This window comes from Amphiura filiformis, chromosome 3 (genome assembly GCF_039555335.1).
Source record: "Amphiura filiformis chromosome 3, Afil_fr2py, whole genome shotgun sequence".
Lineage (NCBI taxonomy): Eukaryota > Metazoa > Echinodermata > Ophiuroidea > Amphilepidida > Amphiuridae > Amphiura > Amphiura filiformis.
This window is the reverse complement of record NC_092630.1, coordinates 3,844,313-3,868,911: the sequence shown is the minus strand read 5'-3', so window position 1 is coordinate 3,868,911 and position 24,599 is coordinate 3,844,313. Positions and strand designations below refer to the sequence as shown.

At 36.8% G+C, this 24,599-nt stretch overlaps 1 protein-coding gene across 1 annotated transcript in view; it reads right to left on the bottom strand.

Annotated features, from left to right (window-relative positions):
- The window catches only part of LOC140147022 (plexin-A4-like), a 43,246-nt gene extending 19,766 nt beyond the window's left edge, over window positions 1-23,480 (bottom strand). Inside the window, exons 1-12 of the mRNA XM_072168793.1 lie at window positions 23,466-23,480; window positions 22,544-22,706; window positions 17,050-17,146; window positions 11,922-12,039; window positions 11,008-11,142; window positions 10,019-10,117; window positions 5,530-5,623; window positions 4,511-4,707; window positions 3,454-3,608; window positions 2,773-2,893; window positions 1,844-1,980; window positions 386-547 (exon numbers count right to left, since the gene is read on the bottom strand). Coding sequence (XP_072024894.1) covers window positions 386-547; window positions 1,844-1,980; window positions 2,773-2,893; window positions 3,454-3,608; window positions 4,511-4,707; window positions 5,530-5,623; window positions 10,019-10,117; window positions 11,008-11,142; window positions 11,922-12,039; window positions 17,050-17,146; window positions 22,544-22,706; window positions 23,466-23,480 — 1,493 coding nt within the window. The remainder of the gene's footprint in view (window positions 1-385; window positions 548-1,843; window positions 1,981-2,772; window positions 2,894-3,453; window positions 3,609-4,510; window positions 4,708-5,529; window positions 5,624-10,018; window positions 10,118-11,007; window positions 11,143-11,921; window positions 12,040-17,049; window positions 17,147-22,543; window positions 22,707-23,465) is intronic.
- Between the last annotated feature and the right edge of the window lie 1,119 nt (window positions 23,481-24,599).

The window sequence follows — 24,599 nt, the reverse complement described above, 5'->3', positions numbered from 1 at the left end:
TAGTCACAGCCAGTTCACTTGAAGGCAACTTTGTCAATATGTCGCTAACCGCAAACGGACACTGGCAGCATTTGTGGAAACACTACCTGTACTTGATTACTAGCGATTTTAAAAATTGCATGCTGCAACAGCCATTATGATATACCCATTAAGTGCTTAGATATATAACACCTGGGACTTAACCCTATGAGAACTACCTACTAGTTTTCATTATCAATTAGACCAATCAGCAACATTGTTAGAATAATTTCACCATGCAAAAAAATTGGGGTGAATTATTTGCAAAACTTCATTCTGATTGGTGTTTAAAGTGAAGATATCATGTAATTGACCAATCAGAGGCAAAGTTAGATTGGCAAGTAGTGCTCAGAGGGTTAATACTTACGATTGTATGCTTTCTTTGGGTTGGACATCGGTGATGGCAGGGTTCTCCATATAGCTGAAATTCTGCATTGCTAATCTGATGTGTCCATCAAAATTCATACTGAGATTGAAATAGCCGGGTGTGGAGGGCCTGCTTGTACAAAAGGCCATGTTGTCGGTTTTACTGCCAGGAGAAAAAACAAAAACAAAACGTTTATTTGAAGGTTAACACCTAAATGTGAACTCTCTTATGACCTTTGGCTATTCCAGTTGAAATCCTTACACTCTGTATGGAAGACTTTGCCTTCCCACACAGAGGTGTAGATTTCAAATGGGGTTAACTAAATGGGTGATTCCAGGCCCGTACGCAGGGGGGGTGCGGGGGGTGCGACCGCACCTCCCCAAATTTGCAAAAGTATAAAAAAAGTCCCAAAATTTAAGAATTTGCGAGCATAGCGAGCAAAAAAATCAGGTTTTTTACGGTTTTTTGGTCAAAAAAGGTCCAAATGTTTTGGGAAAAGTCCACTTATCACAAAAACGCCCCCCCCTTGGAAAAAAAGTCCACTTTTACAAAATCAGCCCCCCCAAAAAAAATCCTGTGTAATGCGGGCTTGGGTGATTCCATTTGAAATCTTCACCCCCTGTATTTAATTGAAGATTAAAACCTAAATGTAAAATCTGTTTTGTTCAGTGACCTTTGGTTATTCCAGTTGAAATCTCTACACCCTGTATGGAAGACATAGCCTTAATCTTCCACACAAGGAGTGTAGATTTCAAATGGAGTTACCTGAATGGGCAATTCCATTTGAAATCCTTACCCCCTGTGTGGGAGATTAAGGTCATGTATTCCACAGAGTTTATATGGATTCCAACTGGAATAGCCCATTTTGGTATGCCTCTATGTGTATGAATCATGTCTGTTCATCTAGCCAAAATAAAAACACCCCAACAAGAACCTAATTTTTGATCATGAATTTGATCCACCCTACTTATCCGTATACATGTATGTGACATCTCTTCACAGTTGCAACATTTTCAAATGTTTGTCAAACAATTAATCTTCATGCATTACTGCTGCACATAACCAAATGACACATTCATTTATTTTATTTATTTTTAATTCCTGCTTTAATATGATTAAAAAGAGTTGAGGCCCTGTGTTTCAATCTCATAATTGTCTGCCAAAAACAATGTCTATCATCATATAGGGCCTACTTACCAGTCATGGCATATATAGAAGAGTTGATTTCTGACTTCATTGCCTGTGCCTTTAAAATTCCCGCCACATCACAAGAAGGCTATTGAACAGTGTAGTGGTTGTATGCACTTTGCTCAAGCATATCGATATACCAATCCCTTGCCTTTGTTATACCAGTCCCTTGCCTTTGTTAATAAACATTGAGGTCAACTCATCTATAGTATGTCGCTTCATTTATACTAATACTAAATATAATTTTCAAGTATTTTAATTTCTTCTCACCTCTGCAGAACACAAGGGATATTTCCAATAAAAGCTATTCTTTCCCTTCCAGTACTCAGGTGTTTCCCTTCTATTCTTATGTTGGTACCGCCGGCTTTTGGACCAAGGACAGGGAAGAAATGGGTAATAACTGGATCCTGGAACAATGACACAAATGAAATTATAAGCTTACAACATTTTGGTTTCAAATGGAGGTTTCTTCTATACTACCCAAACTATTTAAAGGATCAGAAATTGAAAATTCCAAATTTCCTTCTTTCTTCTCTGTTCTTATGGTGCTGATCCAAGTGGTTTTTTGGGGACTTCAGTACTCTGTAGTGCAAGTGTTCAGTTGTTTGAATATTATTGAATGGAATAACACTTGTCTGATGGTACTGCTGGTTTTGAAAAATGGTCATAAGTAAGTTTGATCCTTTAAATATTTTGAGTAGAGTATATAAAATATAGAGTAAAAACATCATCAATAGATGTTGATAAAACCATCCAGCTGAAACTTGAAATCGTATAGGTACCAAAAAAATGTTTTAAACAAACATAAACATAAGGGTCCGTATGCACAAAACAAGTTAAGACCAGGTATAACACTAGACCTGGTATAACCATGGAGGTTAGAATTAGGGAGGGATTCTCTTCTTTTCCTCCTTTACTCCTAGCAAAGTTGAACTGCAGCCATCTAATATTAAGCTACATGTATCTGCTCTGGGCAGGATCTACAATAATATAGAATAAGGTATGTAAATACCAAAAACTTCTCCGTAAGACTAATCTCCATGGTTAGACCAGGTCTAAAGTTAAACCTGGTCTAACTTGTTTTGTGCATATGGACCATAGACACTAGTTAATCATCTCCTCCCAATTATCTCCAGAAATTAACATCATTTATTTTAAAAATCACATAAAAAGACAGCAAAATACTTATTTGCTCTTACTTTGTAGTTAAATTTGACATTGCCGGTGCTGATTTCCATCGTCTTTTTGTCTGCAGCAAGTACCTTGATTCTAATGGATTCCTGTCGCATAGGGGAACCACCAGCTACCCTACAGCTCACACTGAAAGAAAGAAAAAACAAGCCACATTTACTAAAGAATATGGAATTAGCAGAATGTCTGAATTTGTTTGCCTTTTCCACAAGGAAATGACATTCAAACCAGAAAAAGATGAAAGCTCCCAATAGACCATTTCAAATCAAGATCGGAAAAACCTTATACATGCTTTTCTCCACCACAATGGATACTTTGGTATCACTGGAAAGCCCATAGTTTTCTCAAAGATCTCCATGAAATATTAGCGCTTCAGGATCTTTCTTCAATAACATTTGAGTGCAGTTTTGCACATCTTTACTATTAATGCCTTTTGATCATAGTCATATTCATCATGTAGTTTGAATATTAACAGCATTTTGTCCAACAACATTAAACGGGACATCCATTTGAAATCCATACACTTTATGGAAGACAGGACCTTAATCTCCCAAACAGGGAGTGTAGTGTTCAGGTTGAAACTCACACTCCCTGTGTAGAAGGTTAAGGTCATGTCTTCCACAGGGGGTGTATGGATTTCAACTGGAACAGCCCAATTCATCAACAGCATGACATAAATTGAAACCAACCTGTTGCCAGTGCGATACAAGTAATCAAATCCTTCCAAGCTGCAGTTTCTACCACCGATGGTGACGGCAATGATGTCACTAAAAACACGACCCAAATCTGTACCACCAATATCAATCAGAGAGCCCCCTTCATATGGTCCTGAGGCAGGGTACACCTATGTAACCAAATAAAAGTTTCAAAGTATTAGTTTCAGACAAGTATACTTCAGTCAGTAGGTGTGGTTTAGTCTCTGTTATGGGATCAAATCAGAACTTGGCCGCCGGTTAACTGCTGGTTCCAGGCGTTTCCATCCGGTTGGAGTCAGTTTCTATTGTTCTAAACAATGGAACATGGTTCAAACACCAGTAACCGAAGGTCAAGTTTTGATTTGATCCCTATCGGGATATTTGATCTTCAAAGAAAAACATGCTTTTAATGATTTGATACCTTAAAGGAGGATTTCGTGATCCTAGCATCCTCTTTTTATGACATTTTTCAGTAGATATTCACGAAAAAAGCTTATTTCCAAAATTTCAGTTGATTCCGATTTTATGCTTATGAGTTATGCATGATTATGTGTATTACACTGCTCCATAGGCCATCAGGTAATTTCGTTCTGGTGCACCAGAACGAAATTCAAATTTGATGATATTTTTGCTAAACGAATTAATCTGCAAGAAATTTTTGGTACATAAACATTATGTAGCCAGAGGTTTCCAGTGGTATAAAAATCTCAACTTTTTTGAAAAAAGTGGGGATGAGGCTGTGGATCACGAAATGCCCCTTTAATTTCATGGTCTGAAGCATTTAGAAGGATAATACTGATATTGCATATCCCAATTTAAGGACTTCACACATCCAATACAAAATACACATATTTCGCTTAATTCCGGATTATTCACTTACTCGGCCAATGCTTGGTCCCATCATGGATGGACCGACAAAAGAGGTTGGACTATATTCTCATATAAGCTTATGACTGCCTCCCTATCACACTCTATCAAGATCAGGTGATCTTAATTATTAATCAAATTGGAATCTCAATACAATTTTCCAGTTGCTCAAACCAACTCTCACCTGTTGTATATTAGGAGCTGGACAACCCAGATCAGAGTGTGCAGCTATCCATACCCCCCTGGTACATCCGCTGCTACCATCTACTCCACACGTCTGTGAGTCTTTACACCATCCACAGAGCAATTCTGGTCTAGAGGTTTCTGGTGATATACAACGGCTGCAGTCTGGACGATTTATGTCGCAGTTGTACAGAGTTACTGAAATACAATTGCATCAAATAAATATGATCAATGATGTTCAATTTTCATCTCCTTGCTGGATGAATTTAAAGGTTTGTGACCCAATTGACAGCTACATCCTCCACTTGACTCAATCAAAATATTGGCTTTGGCATCAGGTGAAAGCTCATATTTTAACCCCAGTAAAATTGTAGGCCTGAAATATATAAACCCCCATTGAAATTGGACAACCCATAATTCATAAGATATGAATAGTTAAAGACTTTCCAAAACAACAGGAAACAAAAAGAAATATTTCCTTTGTTTGGCTATATCTCAAAAATCAATATTTCCAACTTGCGGCTGATTTTGCTTGATCACATCACATTACTCTTTGCTCTGTTCTTTAATTTCCTTGCTTGCTTGTTTGTTTGTATGTGTGTAATGCATGTTTGTTTGTGTACATTTTTTGTTTGTTTGTTTCAAGTAAATCCATGTACCGTATTCATTCCAATAAGCACCCAGGGCGCTTAACAAAGTCATTTTGGGTGGGCGCTAATTTTTTTACCTCATTTACTTAATTTTTTCATAAGGGGTGTTTATTAGAGACAAATTTAAGTACGTTATAAAAGGGTCTTGAGACGTTCTAGTAGCTTTTCTGATGCAGAAAATGTATTGCAAGTGTACGCAGGACTTGTAGTCCTGCAGCTATTTCACTGCATCGACATCTATCTGTCACTTCAACATTAATGGTACCCTTTAGTAAATTGAAAATACCCTGGGTGGGCGCTTATTGGGGCATGGGCGCTTATTGGAACAAATACGGTAGATCATCTTATTTTTGTTTGTTCTGATTTTTACCTATAAATCCATGTAGATCATCTAGTTGTCTATTCCCATTCCAGCTGACACTCAGAGATACATTCATCTCTTGTAAATCACTTCTATAGGAAAACTAAGGGAATAAACAACAATACAAAAAAAATATCTGGTTAGCTTCTACATTATCTCTTTTAAACTGGTGTTCCTCAAGGTAACAAAAGTGGTCCTTTGAGATACATTCAACTATTATCAGAATACACAAAAATACAAACGAAATATATCTGGTTAACTATTATGCTATAGTTTGATCAGCTCGTAATAGGCGGGAAATGTTAGGCTTTTACCACTATGCCAAAATAATAGACCTACTTTAAGAGTGCTATTAGTTGACCTGTCTGGTGTTTATTTTGTGTGTTAAAAAAAGTAGACAAAGTATCGGACTTGAATTAATAATTTGTGATGCTTCTGGCGAGATGTCACAAGAAAATTCTCAAAATAAAATATTTTGATATTAATCCGCGATGTTATCAGGACTGCCGATTATGAGCTGATCAAGGTATATATGCAAGCCAAAACTGTGTTAGCAAATGAGGTCCTTTGAGATAAATAAAATTCTACAAAGTCATTGCCAAATGTAAACAAGCGGTTGGGAAAACATTACGAGATAGACTACCAGCATTCAAAATGAACACATAACCAGCTCACTGTGAGGTAGAATGTTGATTTCCCATTCTCTTAGTGTAATCAAATATGGTCCGTTGAGATATTAAAATTTTAAAAAGTTGCTCCCGAATGGCTAAAGGTGTTGAATATACAAGATAGACTACCAGCATTCAAAATGAACACATAACTATGTGGTCCTTTGAGATATATGAAATTCTAAATAGTCATTTTTGGATTGAAACTTATGGTGTTGAAAATATTACAAGATAGACTACAGCATTCAAAATGAACACACAACTAGTGAAGTGAAGTAGCATGTTTGTTTCCCATGCTCTTAGTCTAATTAAATGAGGTCCTCTGAGATGTATCAAAATCTAAAAAGTTACTACTGAACGGAAACCAATGGTATTGAAAACATTACACAATAGATAACCGGTATTCAAAATGAGCACACACAAAACTAGCTCACTGTGTAAAGTAAAAATTTTGATTTTGCATGCTCTTAGTGTAATGTGGTAATTTGAGATAAAAAATATCTAAAAGTCACTCCTGAATGGAAACTACAAGTGTTGAAAACATTACATACACCAGGCACAAAAAGAAACTTGTCAGTTATATTCACCCTTGCTGTTCAATAACTTGATCATTTTGGATTATTCTGAAATATACATTTTGTTAATTGGACTTTTGTTTCTCATTTGATACCCTGTTCGTGAACATTGAGCGAGAATTGACCAAGATATGCGCCTCCAAACTCTCAAACCCCAAAATGAAAAGTTGCAATTCTAACGATTCAATTGTGCCTGTTACACTGTGTGCTTTATTGATTGGCCCGTGGTGCTTGTGTGCAATACAACGATGCGTTCCCATTGAAAATCGTTGAAAATGCAACTTTTGATTTTGGGGTTTGAGACTTTGGAGGCGCATATCTTGGTCAATTCTTGTTCGTTTTTCACGAACAGGGTGTCAAATAAGATAGAAAAGTCCACATAACAAAATGTATATATCAGAATAATCCAAAATGATCAAGTTATAGAACAGCAAGGATGAATATAACTGACGAGTTTCTTTTTGTGCCTGGTGTACATGGATAGACTACCTGCATTCAAAATGAACATACAACTAACTGTGAAGTTGAAGGTGTGTTGTTTTCCCATGCTATTAGTGTAATCAAATGTGATCCTTTGAGAAATATAAAATTCTAAAAAGTTGCTCTTGAATTGATACTAATGGTGTTGAATATACAAGATAGACTACCAGCATTCAAAATGAACACATAACCAGCTCACTGTGAGGTAGAATGTTTGATTTCCCATACTCTTAGTGTAATCAAATATTGTCCGTTGAGATATTAAAATTTTAAAAAGTTGCTCCTGAATGGCTAAAGGTGTTGAATATACAAGATAGACTACCAGCATTCAAAATGAACACATAACTATGTGGTCCTCTGAGATATATAAAATTCTAAATAGTCATTTCTGGATTGAAACTTATGGTGTTGAAAATATTACAAGATAGACTACCGGCATTCAAAATGAACACACAACAAGTTCAATGTGAAATAGAAAGTAGAAAGTTTGTTTTCCTATGCTCTTAGTATAATTAAATGTGATCCTTTGAGAAATATAAAAATCTAAAAAGTCACTCCTGAATTGAAACTGTGGTTTTGGAAATGACATAAGTAAGTGATCACAGGTAAGCCATATGAGTAAGAATATGTGACATGATCAAGGGGAATGAGTCACATGTCGGCCCTGGTCGAAAATGAGTTTTACACATGTTTCTAAAGAGGACATTTAGGGCTTTCAGAAACTGAAAACCCCATGTTGATACGAATTTCTTTTGTGAAGTTATGTCAATTTATCAATCGCTGAAAACAATATAAAACAAAAGAATTTTAACACTTTCTTTGCCAATATCTCAAAATCAATATTAACGACATCCGACTAATTTCCCTTGATCGTGTCACATATGAGTTTGCTGTTTGTGTAAGTGTTGGGCAATGATATATCTTTTCCAATGGCAATAGATTATATCATGACAATTTAAATTTCTGCACCACTGCACCACAAATAATAAATGTATCATACATTATTATTACCAGCATTTCATTGTTTTAAATATTTACATTAAATAGAAATACCATAAAAATATTTTTCTGCTTGAGAAGTTTCTTTTCCCCATGTGCTGTATTTTCAGGGGCATCATGAAGATATGACAACCTCATTAGTACATAAATATTAAGATGGATTGTTCCATTCCACAAGCCAGAACAGTGAGTGGAATGGAACAATCCATCTTTTAAAGTTCAATAATACAAATTCAAGAATACAACACCAAGTTCTACCCTGGCTTAATTAGTTTCATTCAAATTTGCCCGTAACTTAATCAACAAGTCCATGAGCCAAAGCATTTCGCAAATCATGCTAATGAGCAGACTCTTCCCTGCTCGTACATGACACACATACTCATTACATATTGTGCAACATATGCGTCGTTGGGATGGTAAACAGGTAAAAACGATCAAAACAGTTTTGGTTGCTACTAAAAATTTAAAATGATAATTAACCAATGAACTATCTAGAATTTATGTATGAGTGATAATGCAACACAACACCCACTAGCACCTGTGCCCTGTTTATCAACAAAACCAGGTCACACAATTCAAAGTGGCTTATTCAGCAGATGAGGTGCTCACAGTTTATGACGTCATTCAATTACTATAAAAGCGCAAATTTTCATGCAGGTAATTTTTTTGCGGTTTGCCAATTTTGAATTATTTCGCTTGTTTTTAAATTCACAATGTTGAGTTTTCTTACATAGGCCTATACATAAAAGAACGCACTGGCATGTTTTATTTTCGTGGTAAATGTGTTGAGTGCAAAAAGCATGAAAATTAATGTACTACAAAAATTTTTACTTTTATAGTAGGCCTACTCAATCAGAGCCCCACTTTTGTATTTATGCACTACACACACTACATTTTCAAAAAGGGCCTAAGACTGTCATGAAGTGTGTTACTTTGATTTGTGATCACAAAATGGACTATTCCAGTTGAAATACATACACCCCCTATGGAAGACATGAAAATAATCTCCCACACAGGGGGTAAAGATTTCAAATGCATTCACCCATTCACGTAACCCCATTTGAAATTCACACTCCCTATGTGGAAGATATAAAGTCATGTCAGGCACTGTAAAGAATAAGGATCTCCTGGAGAAAGTACAGAGAAGGGCAGCAAGGTTTGTGATGGGTGATTTTCATCGAACATCGAGTATTACAGAGATGTTACAGCAGCTCAGGTGGGAAACAATTGAAGAGGGAAGAATCAAGACCAGAACAAGAACCCTTCAGAAGATCATCATGAACCGGTTAGCTATAGATGGGTCAAAATACTTCAAGCCAAAACCAAGCAGGAGCAGAAGGGGACATGAAAACCAGCTTGTTTTACATGAGACTCCTTACACTGACATCATGAAGCAGTCATTTTTCGCAGAGGCAATTGCAATTTGGAACAAGTTCCTGTTGTGCCTGTACCCGACGGCAACGACGACAGTAAAAGTTTGACCAGCCAGAAGCCCCAACTCAATCTATGACTAGAGCGAACCAGCCAGCACTCAAGTCAACCTCCAGTGATACTCCCGTGTGGAAGTGCTATGGAGGAAGTTTCAACGAGGTAACGAGGTATGTCTTGGATATATGGATTTCAACTGGAATAGCCCATCTCGGAGCAAACGACACTGAATGGGTGATTCCATTTGGAATTCACACTCCCTGTGTGGAAGATTAAGGTTATGTCTTCCATAGGGGGTGTATGGATTTCAAGTGGAATAGCTCAATTCTATGTGGATACAATACTCACCATTTTAGAATGACATTTGATGGTTGAATTACCAATCTGTTCAGCTGGAGTGGTTTGTAATTTGCCTTCAACTTCTAATGAGCACTGGTAACTGGTAACCTGACAAAAATAAGGAAATATAAGTATTAATGGTCTTCCACTGAACTAGGTTGGAAGAGTAACTTAACACTACTGAATTTACAACAGCTCCAATGATGTGTGATGCATTGTGGGATATTCCATTTGCAATCTGTATGCCCATTGGAGGACTTTGGAATTCAAAGCGAAATTTTACAGTTTCAACCACTGCAAATTCCATCGCTTTTTTTTTCTTTTTTCATTCTTTTTTTTTTTGAAGGATGAATTTGGTACTCATAATAAAATTTTGCTATGTGTGGCAAAATTGCATTAAAATCTAACTAGCTGTTTGCTTCAAACAGGCCAAACAATTCTCAAATTCAAAGCATTATTTTGCCGTTCGAACCATTGCACATTCTATCATTTTTCATTTTAAAAAAAGTGAGAAAAGGCAAGGATGAATTTGGAACTCTTGATAAAATTTGCCTATGTGGGGCAAAATTGTATTAAAATCCAACCAGCTGAAATTGAGATAGCAGTGCAATGGAATATCTTAAAAAATAAAAAATAACATAGGCTTTTTAGCCTGGCTTGAGCATTTTGTTTGAGCCTGGTCCCATCAGGACCCAAACAAACACACAAACTTTCCCACATCCTCTACCCTCATATCCTCTATTTTACATGCAACACAATTTCACCATTGACTTCATTTGACTAATTAGATCAGACTAAGATTAGATCAAAATTAGTCAAAAGTTTTGAAAAATTAATGAAACTTACTGAAAAACCTTCAGCAAAAATTTCACCATTGACTACATTTGACTAATAAGTTCAGACTGAAATTGGATCAAATTTAGTCAAAAGATTTGAATAATAAATAAAACATACTGAAAAACCATCAGCAAACTTTCAAAACGAGGTTTAGTGCTTACCTGATCTTTGTGAGGAAGATTGGCTGCTGTGAGGTCTATTTGTGTCTTGACTCCAATAGGAACCAGGATCTCTCCCCTCTGCTTATTCAGTTGTGGACACCATCCCTGCCCTTGATGTTCTGTTGTTTTTGAATTCTGAATCAAGATATGACATAGTGTAAGACAATATTAAACACAAAGCAGCTACCACTGTTGTCAGTAAACAACCAGATTCCTTTTACTGCCGACCCCAGAGGTACACTGCTGCCTAGCTAGCTTCTACTATGTGGCTACTCTAGAGTACCAGTACCAATCCAGTACTCAGTGAAGTAACTGGGCAGTACCTCTGGGCTGGGGGAAGCATCAAGAGAAATCTGATAGTGTAAGTATGATTTCAAGAAAGTTAACTTGATCAGGCATAGATCCTGATGGGGGATCCCCATGTTGATGCCTGTATGTGGGTTTCTGACCAAATTAACCTTGTATTTGGCCATTTTTGTCCTCAAAAGTGCAGATTTTTGTGTGCTTCCCGAGAATTTATTCCACTTTTGCACCATATTTCATCAATTTAACTTCAATATGGCAAAATTATTCGTGTGCTTCACACATATAATGTACAGTTGACTTATTCTGCCGCCGAAGGTGCTTGATTTACTATACTTCAAGAAATTTTTTCCAACCCCATCGCCCATTTCAAAAAGAAATCTACGCCAATGCACATTCTTCAATGTATTGGTGGTTCATGACTTGACATTGGATGTACTAACAGCAGGATGCACTGTTGATAGGACTAAAATCCTTGGCTGATCCAGCTTTCTAAATAGTTATAGTAATAGTATAGTGATTTTACCTTGGGTACAAATGGAATCTTACAATTGCCTATTGAGGTTATAAAATACAATAAAACTTTCAAAACATTTTGGCAAATAACTTACATTCGAACCAGTCACAACCCTGTCATCGCTCTCGCAAACGCTTCCGTTTTCATGAGTACATCTGTTGCCATGGACACACCAGTTACACGCCCAATCACTGTTAGTACAAGCCGCACATCTGCAAACCAAATGAAAAAAGCACATGAGGGCGGGTGGACATGCAGAAGAACAGCGAAGTCATCATGTAAAGGGCGCGCGCCACTAAAAGAAAACACTCACTGAAAAAATATGTCTTTTTAATTTGTTCACAACTCTGTACATTTATTCTGCTGAGCGCTACTAAGTTATATCATGCCATGTGGCTGCCAACAACAATGGTGCCGTTATGATAACCCTAGCAGCTTCCCACTGTCCACCTGGGTGGAGTGAAGCAACAGGATTAAATGCCTTACTCAAGGACACATCATGTTAGCCGCGTTGTGAATCGAACCCCCAACCTTGGGTTACTCCTTCATGTATTTTTACACAAAATTAGGGTTAAGGTTAGGATTAGGGTTAGTTTAGGGTTAAGATTAGGATTAGAGTTAGGATTAGGGTTTTGATTAGCATTAGGCTTAGGGTTAGGATTAGGGTTAGCTTACACAAACTTATTACATGAAGGATCGACCCAACTTTGTGATAATGAGTCCGTTCACGTAACCATTAGGCTATCGTGCTCCTGTGAAACACATTTAAAATTAAGATTTAAACAGTTCGGTTCTCTACCCCCTTTTTTGACACTAGTTTGTAATTTGAGTTAAATTTCATTAAAATATAAATAGTACAATTTAATAATCTAATAATCACATTTTGGATACATATCTAGATCAAAGTTTAAGAAATGTGCCAATGAACAGCATCAACCTTCAATACCTCTACTACCACTCGCAGACTAATTTCAGGGCCTATTTTTGTAACCAAATCAAGTTGCACCAGTTTGTAATATTCTAAACATTGATATCAACTGCAAATCTGTCTGCTACATTGAAAGCCAATCAACACCGATATCACCCTCAAGGGTCACCAACACTATGGACCACAATGGCCTCATCCCAATGGCATTGTTCAATAACCTAAATTAAACACTCATAGTGCAAAATTTAACCTCAAGTTGCAGAGTATGAGTTTTTGTACCCAAATTTTCTAAGGTCATTCAATGAATGTACAAATGTATTGGGGTTAAAGAACTGTGCCCCTAATAGATGAGCATGTTGTGGATTCTAGTGCAAGTTGTTTGCAGCAGATATTTGCTGCATCACCAGAAATATACCTGATTATACTAAACATGGCAGGTTTTCAAGTAATGCACCCTACACCGTGATTGCCTTTAATGGTGCAAACAGGCTATTCCTGTTGAAATCCATACACCCCCTATGGAAGACATGACCTTAATCTTCCAAACTAGAAGTGTAGATTTCAAATGGAATCACCTATTCAGGTAACCCCATTTGAAATTCACACTCCCTGTGTGAAAGATTAAGACCATATCTTCTATAGGGGGTGTGTGTATTTCAGTCAGAACAGCGCAATCTAGGTGACAATATCAGTATATCATGCATGACCTATTACTGTCAGGCAGGCTATTCACTCATGTACTGATTTAACATCATTAATGTGTGTAATATATATGTGCATGAACTGATGATTTACCACTGGGGTGACGTTGACCATTTGAACCTGTTCCAACTTGCACAAACTGTTTTGATATTATATGAATATCCTGTAGAAAATATTATAAAATATTCAATCTTTTTTTTCTTCTAAATTAGAAGCTTTCTGGATTTGCAATTATCTTTAGCTCATCCATTGACCATGATACAAAAATACTCTACAGACAATATGTAAATTTACTGCTGTAAGAAGTGTGATTTTTAATCCAGGGGTGTAAATGGGCAACATATCCATATCCTGAAAATCCATCTGAATGCTTGAATGCGGTATTGAACATTTAGGGGGGGGGGTTTGTCCAGGCTGCAGGGTATCACTAGGCTTAGAGACAAAACACAATCTCGCATTTCACGCCGTGAATCTTGCTTTTTAGTGCTTTTCTCGCTTTCAAAACATTCATTTCTACCACGAAAATCTATTTCTGTGGCGCATGGTTGCAGAATTCAACAACCATTACAACTGATAAGCTTAAAGTTTGACCCGATTTTCCAGCCTGATTTTGCAAAAACGATCCATTTTCTGGCAAATCCAAGCAACATTGCAAGTGATATTCTTTATTTACTACACAAATCATTCAGTATATTGACCTTTTAAGCTGATTTATGAGGAAATATTTGTGTATTTTTGGTCACTCGCCGGCGTCAGTTCTGCTCAAGCAATGAAATGGTTAAATTCAGAAATAGAGGGCAGTTTTTATTTAATTTTTTTTTTTTTTTTTTTTCCCGCCAATTTGGGGGCATAAATCTCGCATTTTGCAGTTGCCATCTCGCATTTTTGGTCAAAAAATTGTGTTTTTTCTCTAAGCCTAGGTATCACCCTCTCCTAAAAAGGTTATTTTTGTTCCTTTTATGATGAATTATCATCAAATTCCGGGAATGCAAAAAAAAAACCTTTTTGGCCAAATTTCCTGAATTCCAGTAATTTCCAGAAAAGATTTACATCCCGTTAATCAGAAAAATGTAAATAATTTGACAAAACTGATAATTTAGTCAGCATCATATGGCCAGAATCATTCAATTTACAAACAACACATACAATACGAATAGAGATGATAAAAAAGCTGAAATTTTGACAACACAGAAATATGATTTAAAATATGTTGGAGTGAAAAACTAGTTAAAATGACGGGACATCTCACGAAATGTCATACAACGTAAGGTGGCGATTTTATATATAGAAAGAACTACAAGTATAGTTATAAGGATCACAGCTATGTTACACTTGAGTTATCAAGTCGGCATGCTGAGATTCACAAGTCCCACTGCTGTTTTATATGCACCACTATAAGCAATATTGTCCTACACACACCGCTGATCTTATCGCTTAACTAGTGATGCCACGCATATTAGGTGCTAAAGTGCGGAAATTCGCTGCGCTAAGTTGCAGTGAGTATCTCAAGTATTCAAAAATTTTATCATATAAATGCACCTAACTTAAGAAATTTGGGTGTATTTCAGCAGCAAATTGCTTAAAAACCACCCAACTTGGTGGACAGCAATCAGTTTGCCTGCTAAGAAAATAATCATTGTAGATCACTCTTCAATATTCTGAAATCCTTTCATACCATAAAAAAAAAAGCTTTATAGCACTCTTGATTCTTACAGTCAATCTGAATTTCTAAAAAAATAATAAAATTTTAATATTCAAAAACAGCTGCTATTATATACAGCCTCAAGATTGTCAAAGTTGCCCATTGTTTATTAAAGCCATGACAGGCAAGTTCAAAATAGCCCAAAATGGCGGCTAAAGTGCAACCACTAGCAACACTGCGTTCATCGCTCAGAAGTTATAATATACAGCTAATCTTAGTACCATGGTCTGGTGACTGGTTTCATTATAGAAACTCTCAACCACATAGAAAATACACCGTCCATGCAGATCCATCGTAGCGATAAAACCATCTGTCATTTAGTCCCTGTTTATCTCCGCCATGATAGCAAAACGCGCTTCTTCATGAACATTTTTTTAAACAAATGAATAGCATTTACATATGGGCGAAACTGGAAACAAGTTAATGGGCCATGTGACATGGAACTGACGTGCATATTTACACCATCAATCTTCTAAACTGTTTTTCAGTAAGCTTAACTTAAATCCGGGGTTGAAATCTTTACACAGGATCCTATATTTAGGAGGTAATTTTGACTTAGATCATCAATCTTGTGCACTTAGCTGTAATCATGAAATTGACTTTGAAAAATAAAATAAGCTACTACAATAAATTGTTCTTCTTTCCTTTACATCGCACAAGTAGTGCTGGTGAAAATTAGGCCAGTTAATGTCCTTGTGTAGCTAAGATGGCCTCAATTCAATTGTAAGCTTACCAATATCATATGACGATAAGTTCTTTCAACAGCAGCTCTTTCATCTGAGGTTACTTTAAAATGTCATTTAATTATTGGCTAGTATTGAAATGACATTTCAAGAGTATTTAAAGATGTTTTGCCATTCAGCCCAGGGGTTTTCCAATACATCCTCTCAGACCACATTGTATTTGAATATAAATGTATGTTGTGTCAACTTTAGATGAAAAATAATTTTTTTAACACTTTTGGGTTTGTTATTTGCATACTAATTTAATTGGGTTATTCCAATTGAAATCCACACTACCCCTGTGGAAGTGTCTACCACAGGGGGAGCATGAATTTCAAATAGAATGAACACATTATGCAGCTCCATTTGAAACTCACCCTCCATCTGTTGCAGATTCAGGTTGAATCTTTTCTCAGAGGGTATATGAAATTCTAATGGAGCTGCCTCACATGTTCATTCCATTTGAAATTCATACTCCCCTGTGGAAGATATTTCCAAACTCTTCCACAGGGGTAGTGTGGATTTCAACTGGAATAGTCCATTGTATAAACAACGCACCACCCAACCAACCCTCCCAAATATTGAAAAATGCACACTAATTTTAAACAAGTAATGTCCAATTTTTCAAGTTCAGATACTTTTTTCAATGAAATGTGCACAAAATTACTTAGTTGGTTAGTTATAGTTCGTACTGAAACCCTGACCATGAGTCCCTCTTTATCGTTTGGTCTGTACAGCCAATATTAAACTTTTTAAGCTTATTTTGATGGACTAAGTAGTTGGGTGTGTCACATTTATGACTGTGCATTGATTTTCTGTTTACCAGAATGGCTAGTCAGCCCCAGGATACAATGAGGAGGATGAGCAGACAATATTCAATCTATGGACTATTGAGGAGTAAATTGACCACATGTTGCTGCATATATATAGATATATATATAGAAATTGAATGCACAGGTCTCTATACATATCTCGGTCACGGTTTAATTGATAACTCATCCCGGCCCCGACCAGCTGTTCAATGCCCCTCCAGACAAACACCAAACAACATGAGAGCGAATCCACGCTCGGACCACTAATCAAACGGGTTCATATTTTTGTAATTAATCCACGGCAGACTCATCATACCATCGGGGTTGTAATGGACACCATTTGATAATTGACTTACGATTCATGTTTGCTGCACTCATAGAAGTAGAATTCTCGGCTTACAAATTTGACCTGGGTTTCTGATGAATAGATGTAGAGTTGAGCTGTAATGTGATCTGGATAGGTAAAGAATACATATGGACTATGTGTCAGTAATCATAGCTGAATCAAATGATGCCAAACTGGGATCAGGAGGGTTGCCACAGTTCTATTCGGACCAAATATGTAACAGACACCACTGGCTCTTGCTGCAACATTGCCTAAGGTAAAACACCCAAATTTAAACCATTTGGTGGCGTTTCTGACCAAAGATGCTTTAGACACCACTGTTCTGGCTGTAATATTGCCCCAGATGCAATACCCACCTGCAGCTTTACATACAAAATTGCCTGAGGAGAAACACCAAATATTAAACCATGTGGGTGCTTTTCTAACCAAAGATTCAACAACCACCTGCAGCTTTAGGTACAAAATAACCTGCGGAAAAACACTCAAATTAAACCATTTAGGTGCTTTTCTGACCAAAGATGCAACAGCCTCCTGCAGATTTGAATGCAAAATAACCTGAGGAAAAACACTCAAATCAAACCGTTTAGGTGCTTTTCTGACCAAAGATGCAACAGCCACCTGCAGCTTTGGGTGCAAAATAACCTGAGGAAAAACACCCAAATTAAACCAGTTGGGTGCTTTTCTGGCCAAAGATGCTACAGCCACATGCAGGGTTGGGTGCAAAATAACCCGAGGAAAAACACCTAAATTAAACCATTTGGGTGCTTTTCTGTCTAAAGATGCAACAGCCATCTGCAGCTTTGAGTGCAAAATAACCTGAGGAAAAACACCCAAATTAAACCATTTGGGTGCTTTTCTGACCAAAGATGCAACAGCCACATGCAGCTTTGGGCGCAAAATAACCTGAGGAAAAACACCCAAATTAAACCATTTGGGTGCTTTTCTGACCAAAGATGCAACAGCCACCTGCAGGGTTGGGTGCAAAATAACCTGAGGAAAAACACCTAAATTAAACCATTTGGGTGCTTTTCTGTCTAAAGATGCAACAGCCATCTGTAGCTTTGGGTGCAAAATAACCTGAGGAAAAACACCCAAATGAAACCATTTGGATGCTTTTCTGTCTAAAGATGCAACAGCCATCTGCAGCTTTGGATGTAAAATCATCTGAGGAAAACACCCAAATTATTAAACCATTTGGGTGCTTTTCTGATCAAAGATGTTACAGACACCACTGGCTTTGATTGTAATATTGCTCAGGGGAAAAAACACCAATATTAAACCTTGTGAGTGCTTTTCTGACCGAGATACACCAGATACAATCGGCTATGGCTGCAGCATAGCCTAAGGAAAAACACACAAATTAAAGATGCAAAATATACCACTGGCTTTGGCTGCAACATTGCTTACAGTAAAACATACAAAATTAAACCATCTGAGTGCTTATTGCATAGCAGAAATCACACAAACAACGGCAGAATACTTGATTCAATACTAGTATTATATGTATATTAGGTAATTCTTGGCCAAGCTGGAATGTACCTGTTGCGTCCATGTACTAGTGTAGTAAACATGTACGCAGTGTAAGGTTCGTGCATGCGTGTAATCTTCTGGACAGCATCATATGCGCATGTGTTTATCGCGGAACTATACGCATGCCAAGTATTCCATAGTGCTACTCTGTGGTGGACTAACAATGCACTCTTACAACAAATTGTAATGCTTAAGTATACATATCACTCTACATCCTGCTTACCAGAGTTGGATTTAGACTAAAATAACGGCGGACTGGCTCCTTAAAACCAAGCCATACTAAAAAATGTTGAAGTGACCGGCCCAAATCAAACAAATATCTAACAATCTAACAATACTTGTCCCAAAAAATTAGAAGAAAGTTGCAAATCTTTATTTTTGACATGGTCAGAATCATACCTGGATCATAAGCTTTAAAATGATATAAAACTTGCCAGGATTATTCCCTAAAGTGGTCTTCAAAAGTCAACATATTCTTTTGTTTTCTATTGTTTTCTTGAGTGTCCAATGAACCATATCTCCTTTTCTTCCAGGGAGACTTTCTGCTCATTTTGTGAGAACAGGTCTCAAAGACTCAAATCCTGTTGTACCTGGATGTTCTTAAGGGATCTGGAATGAGCATTTTGACAGTATTTTTTGTGGAACATGAGAGCACATCAGACATATCGAATTGCATTCTGAATACGAAGAATGTCTTTCTGATATCAAATAATTTTCATTTTTGAAATTCACGATATAATACAAATTTTATGACAAATTATTAAAATTTGATATTTTTCACATTTTGGATATATAACAGTAAATTTTATAAATCTAATGACATATTCTTAAAGTGTATGTAGCTGGAAGGAAAAGCCGACAATCAATTGAAAATTGTGACCTTTCATATTGAAGATATGGATTTTTTTCCCAAAAGACCTAATTTTTTGGGTGTTTTGGGGAAAAAATCCATATCTTCAATACTGAAAGGTCAAAATTTTCAATTAATCTTCGGCTTTTCATCCCACCTACATGTAGGTGGGATCAGATTTATAAAGTTTACTTCGAGTACTGTTAAATATCAATTTTTAATTATTTGCCATAAAATGTGTATTACATTGCAAATTTCAAAAATCTAAATTATTTGATATCAGAAGGACATTCTTCGTATTCAGAATGCAATTCGATATGTCTGATGTGCTCTAATGTCCCACAATAAATACTGTCCAAGCGTTCATACCCCACCCCTTAAAGGTAACCCAATTTTTAGCATTGTATGCAGGGTGTTAGCAAGCCACCTATCAACCCATCATTTTGGACAGGCAGTTTGCTCCTGGGACAGGCAAAATTAATGCCTGTGACATATGATAAATTCTAAAAATATTGCTTGAACAAGATCTGTGAACTCAAAACAAGACCAGGCAAATAAATCAAAGCAATAGCTATTTGAACTGATTAAACCCCAGAAGGGGCAGAGTTCTAGTTTATGTTTTCAGGGTCAACTTTTGGACAAGCAGTTTTGGTGAAAATGACGGGCACTTGTCAAATCCTAGCTAAGACTCTGATTGTATGTAGAATTTTTATGAGGAGTGGCATTGTGTGTTTAAGCCACATTCTGGCAACACTAGTTATGATATGATTGAATCTACCTACCCAAGGTGAGTATCTGCTACTCAGTTTCATCTAGGGACCACTACAGTGGCCATTATTCGGCTACAATAATTGAATTTAAAGTAAAAATATGCAACTTCATCCCATCCCACATAATTTTTGTCTTCACAATACTTGAAGGACCAGAAACATACAAAAAGCATTTTTCAGACAAATCTTTAAAATATGAAATCTTACAAATTGATTAAGCTACATAAGGTGGCTGACAGAGGATAGGGCTATTCCAGTTGAAATCCACCCCCATGGAAGACCTTAATCTCCCACACAGGGAGTGTGAATTTCAAATGGGGTTACCTGAATGGATGACTCAATTTGAAATCTATACCCCCTGTGTGAGAGATTAAAGTCATGTCTTCCATAGGGGGTGTATGGATTTCAACTAGAATAGCCAACTTACGTCTCTATCCCCAGATGAAAAAGAAAGTTGAACAAGTCTAGGTTACATTAGAGCACTGGCATCTTATATTATATTTCATGCGTAAAATTGATTACTTCAGCTCTTTACACTCATGCCATGTCATTTCAATAAAACATTTCCGACACAAAATCAAAAAGATTAAAAGCTTCTTCTCAAAGTAAAATTTCATAGTTGCATTATAGCCCATCAGTGTCAGGTTGCATGTTACAACTGTAATGCATTTCCCCCTTAAAATTCTTTGTTACCACGTTGAAAACTATTGAAATAATAGAAATCTGCGGAGATTATAGGCTTTATTTTTAATCAGGCCATGTGTTCTACAACATCATAAGTTGCATTCACATGCATGTTACACAAAGTACTATTAATCAATCATCTTTTTGATTCATAAGCATGTCTATTTTTGAGATTTAGTCCAATATGAATGAGTTAATGCTCTGTATACTGGCTATAGCATTCGACATAAAAAAATCCTAAGATTTTCTCAAAATATCAACAGCTATTTCAAGAGCCACTGAACCAATACTGAACTTGTTTGTACTCATTTTAATGCACTTTTCATGCTGATTCCAAATATGGTCATGAAAATTCTGAAATTTTTAAGTTTTAAAGAAAATTTGGCACTTGTTGTCTGCAGTCGGCAGACAATACCGGTGTGGGGAGGGTTAATTATTCATAGATACTAACGGATATCCTACCTATGCCATTTATCAATCATTTATGACTTCACTAACAAGCAACCAGGAAATGCAATATATAACATTGTAAGCCTTGTTTTTAAGTAGAATTTGCCCATTTTATATCTCAATAAGTCAGCCTACTAGTATCAACTTTATAGCCAATTTGTGACAGACAGTTATATGTTAACCCTCACCACATGAGTGTTGACTGCAGACAACAAGTTCCAAAATTTTCTTTAAAAATTTAAAAATTTCAGAAATGTGCATCTGCATGACCATATTTGGAATCAGCATGAAAAATGCATTAAAATGAGTACAAACAAGTCCAGTATTGTGTCAGTGGTTCTTGATATTTTGAGAAAGTATCTCAAAACTTGGGACTATGGCCAGCAGCACACAAACCATTAAAGGAACAATGTTACATAATTATTTTCTAGTCCCTACCATAATATTTAAAGTCAAAATTAAGTTGAATCATGTTGCTCATCAAATGCATAATTAAAGAATTCGGAATGGCTCCAGGCTCACAGCCAAGAAATATACAGAACAAAATTGGTTTGAATGTAAAAAGACTAATCTTGTAGCTCACTTTGATGAATGTTTTTTCCAAATTAGAGCATAACGGACTATTCCAGTTGAAATCCATACCCTGCTTATCGAAGACATGATCTTAAATCTTCCATACAGGGAGTGTGATTTCAAATTGGGTTACATATCTGTGTGGGAGATGAAGGTCATGTCTTCCTTTGGGGGTGTAAGGATTTCAACTGGAACAGCCCAATATTTAGGCACATGTGCACTTGGAAAGAGACTTGTCTGTGAATTGGGCAGTCCCATCACCTTAGTCTCACCTACAACTCTGAAGTCAGCTATTATAGGTCTTGCTGGCTAAAATGGGCTATTCCATCTAAAATTCACACTACCCCTGTGGAAGATTTAGCTAAAGTCTTCAACAGAGGGAGTATGAGTTTTGAATAGAATAGACACTTGGATAACTTCCATTTGAAATACTCACTCCAGCTGTGGAAGATATAAAGCTATAATAGAGGGAGTATGGGTTTCAAAATGAATAATCCTGACCAATTAGATTTGAAAAACATACTCCCCCTGTAGCAGATATTTCCAAAATCTTACACAGGGGTAGTGTGGATTTCAACTGGAATAGCCCAATACATCACTACATTTAATACTGAACATAAAACAATGTATTTGTCATTATATCATACCATCATGCTGTACAGGTGGTATCACTGATGCAGGTGGACTGAGACACGTTAACTGGTTGCCATCTTTTATATTGGCATCGGACACATAGTTCCAATCTTCAAAGACGCACTTGTAGGAATTATCATCGTCAAGCTCTGGAAGATTCTCTACACTCAAATGCAACTAGAAATAGAAAAAAAAAATATAAACTTAACTATACTTCCTTTCACCTTGAGTCTAGTAGTGACGTCAGTAATTTTAAGCGATTGAGCTGAAAGCTTACAGACAAACCGCCCTTGTATGCATGTGTATATGCTATCTAGGATTAGGTTAGAATACATGATTCAACAATGTAACCTGAGCCGTGTACTACGCAACTACTTCATTACCAAACTGGAGGTGAAACACAGCTTGGACAAGCATTGCTTTCTAGGAGCATAAAGACTGAAGACTAAAGCTTATCCAATCCTGGATAGCATATATACACCCATACAAGGGCGGCTTGTCTCCATGTTTTTAGCTCAACCACTTAAAATCACTGACGTAGGATGGTAGGGGCCACATTTTTCCAGATATAGCCATTTAAAACTTTGCTAAAGTTTGTTCGGCTTCAGGCAAAAAAAAAGACTTGGAACACCATGTATTGATTTAGAATGGCGTGCACACAGTTGGGCGCAGTGCTTACGATAGTTGTGCATTGCGTATTGCGTGACTGGTGCACGTGTTAGTGAATTTACGTTGGGACTTAATTGACGCGTGCAGTAACAAAAGCAAAATAATTTTCGCCTATTATAAGCAGAACAAACTTTATCATGTTGTCATATCACATCCAGGGGTAGCCAGGTGATAGAGCACCGGACTGGCAATCTGGAGGTTCAGGGTTGGAATTAAGCTTCAACTACAAAAACTTCCAACTTTTTTCCTTTAATTTGTAATGTTTACCTCATCAGACTCCATATTCATTCAGTATTTAGCCATTTTTTGTTTCATTTCAACCAGAAAATTGTTTTCACAAAGTGAAGCTAAATTTGCTCTCGATGTAAAGCACAACACAGGTACATTTACAAATGTCAAAAATATATATATCGCTTTTATAGACTTGTCAACTGTCCTGGGCCTCACTCATGCGATAATTTGCTGCCTGGGATGTTGTATTGATAACAGCTTAAAGCGCTCCTACATGTGACGTGATCTAGCAAAACAAGGTTTTTTTCACCAAAATTTGATTTGAGATATCCCCAAAAGAAATGTCAAGTTTCGTTTCTATTTTGTTGTCGTCTGCACATCCGAAAACTAATCACATCCCATGAATTGTGAGCCCAATTGGGCTGTTCTATTTCAAATTCATACACCCTCTGTGGAAGACATCATGACTTTAATCTCCCCCATCAGGGTGTAGATTTCAAATGGAGTTCGCTATTAAGGCGATCCCATTTGAAATTAATTACTCCCCATGTACAAGGTTATGGTCATGTCTTTCATAGGGGTGTATGGATTCCAATTGAATGCCCATTTGAAATGGAGTTCGCCATTAAGGTAATCCCATTTGAAATTCACACTCCCTGTGTAGAAGATTAAGGTCATGTCTTTCATAGGGGGTGTATGGTTTTCAATTGGAATAGCCTATTTGAAATGGAGTTCGCCATTAAGGTAATCCCATTTGAAATTCACACTCCCTGTGTAGAAGATTAAGGTCATGTCTTTCATAGGGGGTGTATGGTTTTCAATTGGAATAGCCTATTTGAAATGGAGTTCGCCATTAAGGTAATCCCATTTGAAATTCACACTCCCTGTGTAGAAGATTAAGGTCATGTCTTCCACAGGGGGTGTATGGATTTCAATTGGAATAGCCCATTTGAAATGGAGTTCGCCATTAAGGTAATCCCATTTGAAATTAATTACTCCCCATGTACAAGGTTATGGTCATGTCTTTCATAGGGGGTGTATGGATTTCAATTGGAATAGCCCATTTGAAATGGAGTTCGCCATTAAGGTAATCCCATTTGAAATTCACACTCCCTGTGTAGAAGATTAAGGTCATGTCTTTCATAGGGGGTGTATGGTTTTCAATTGGAA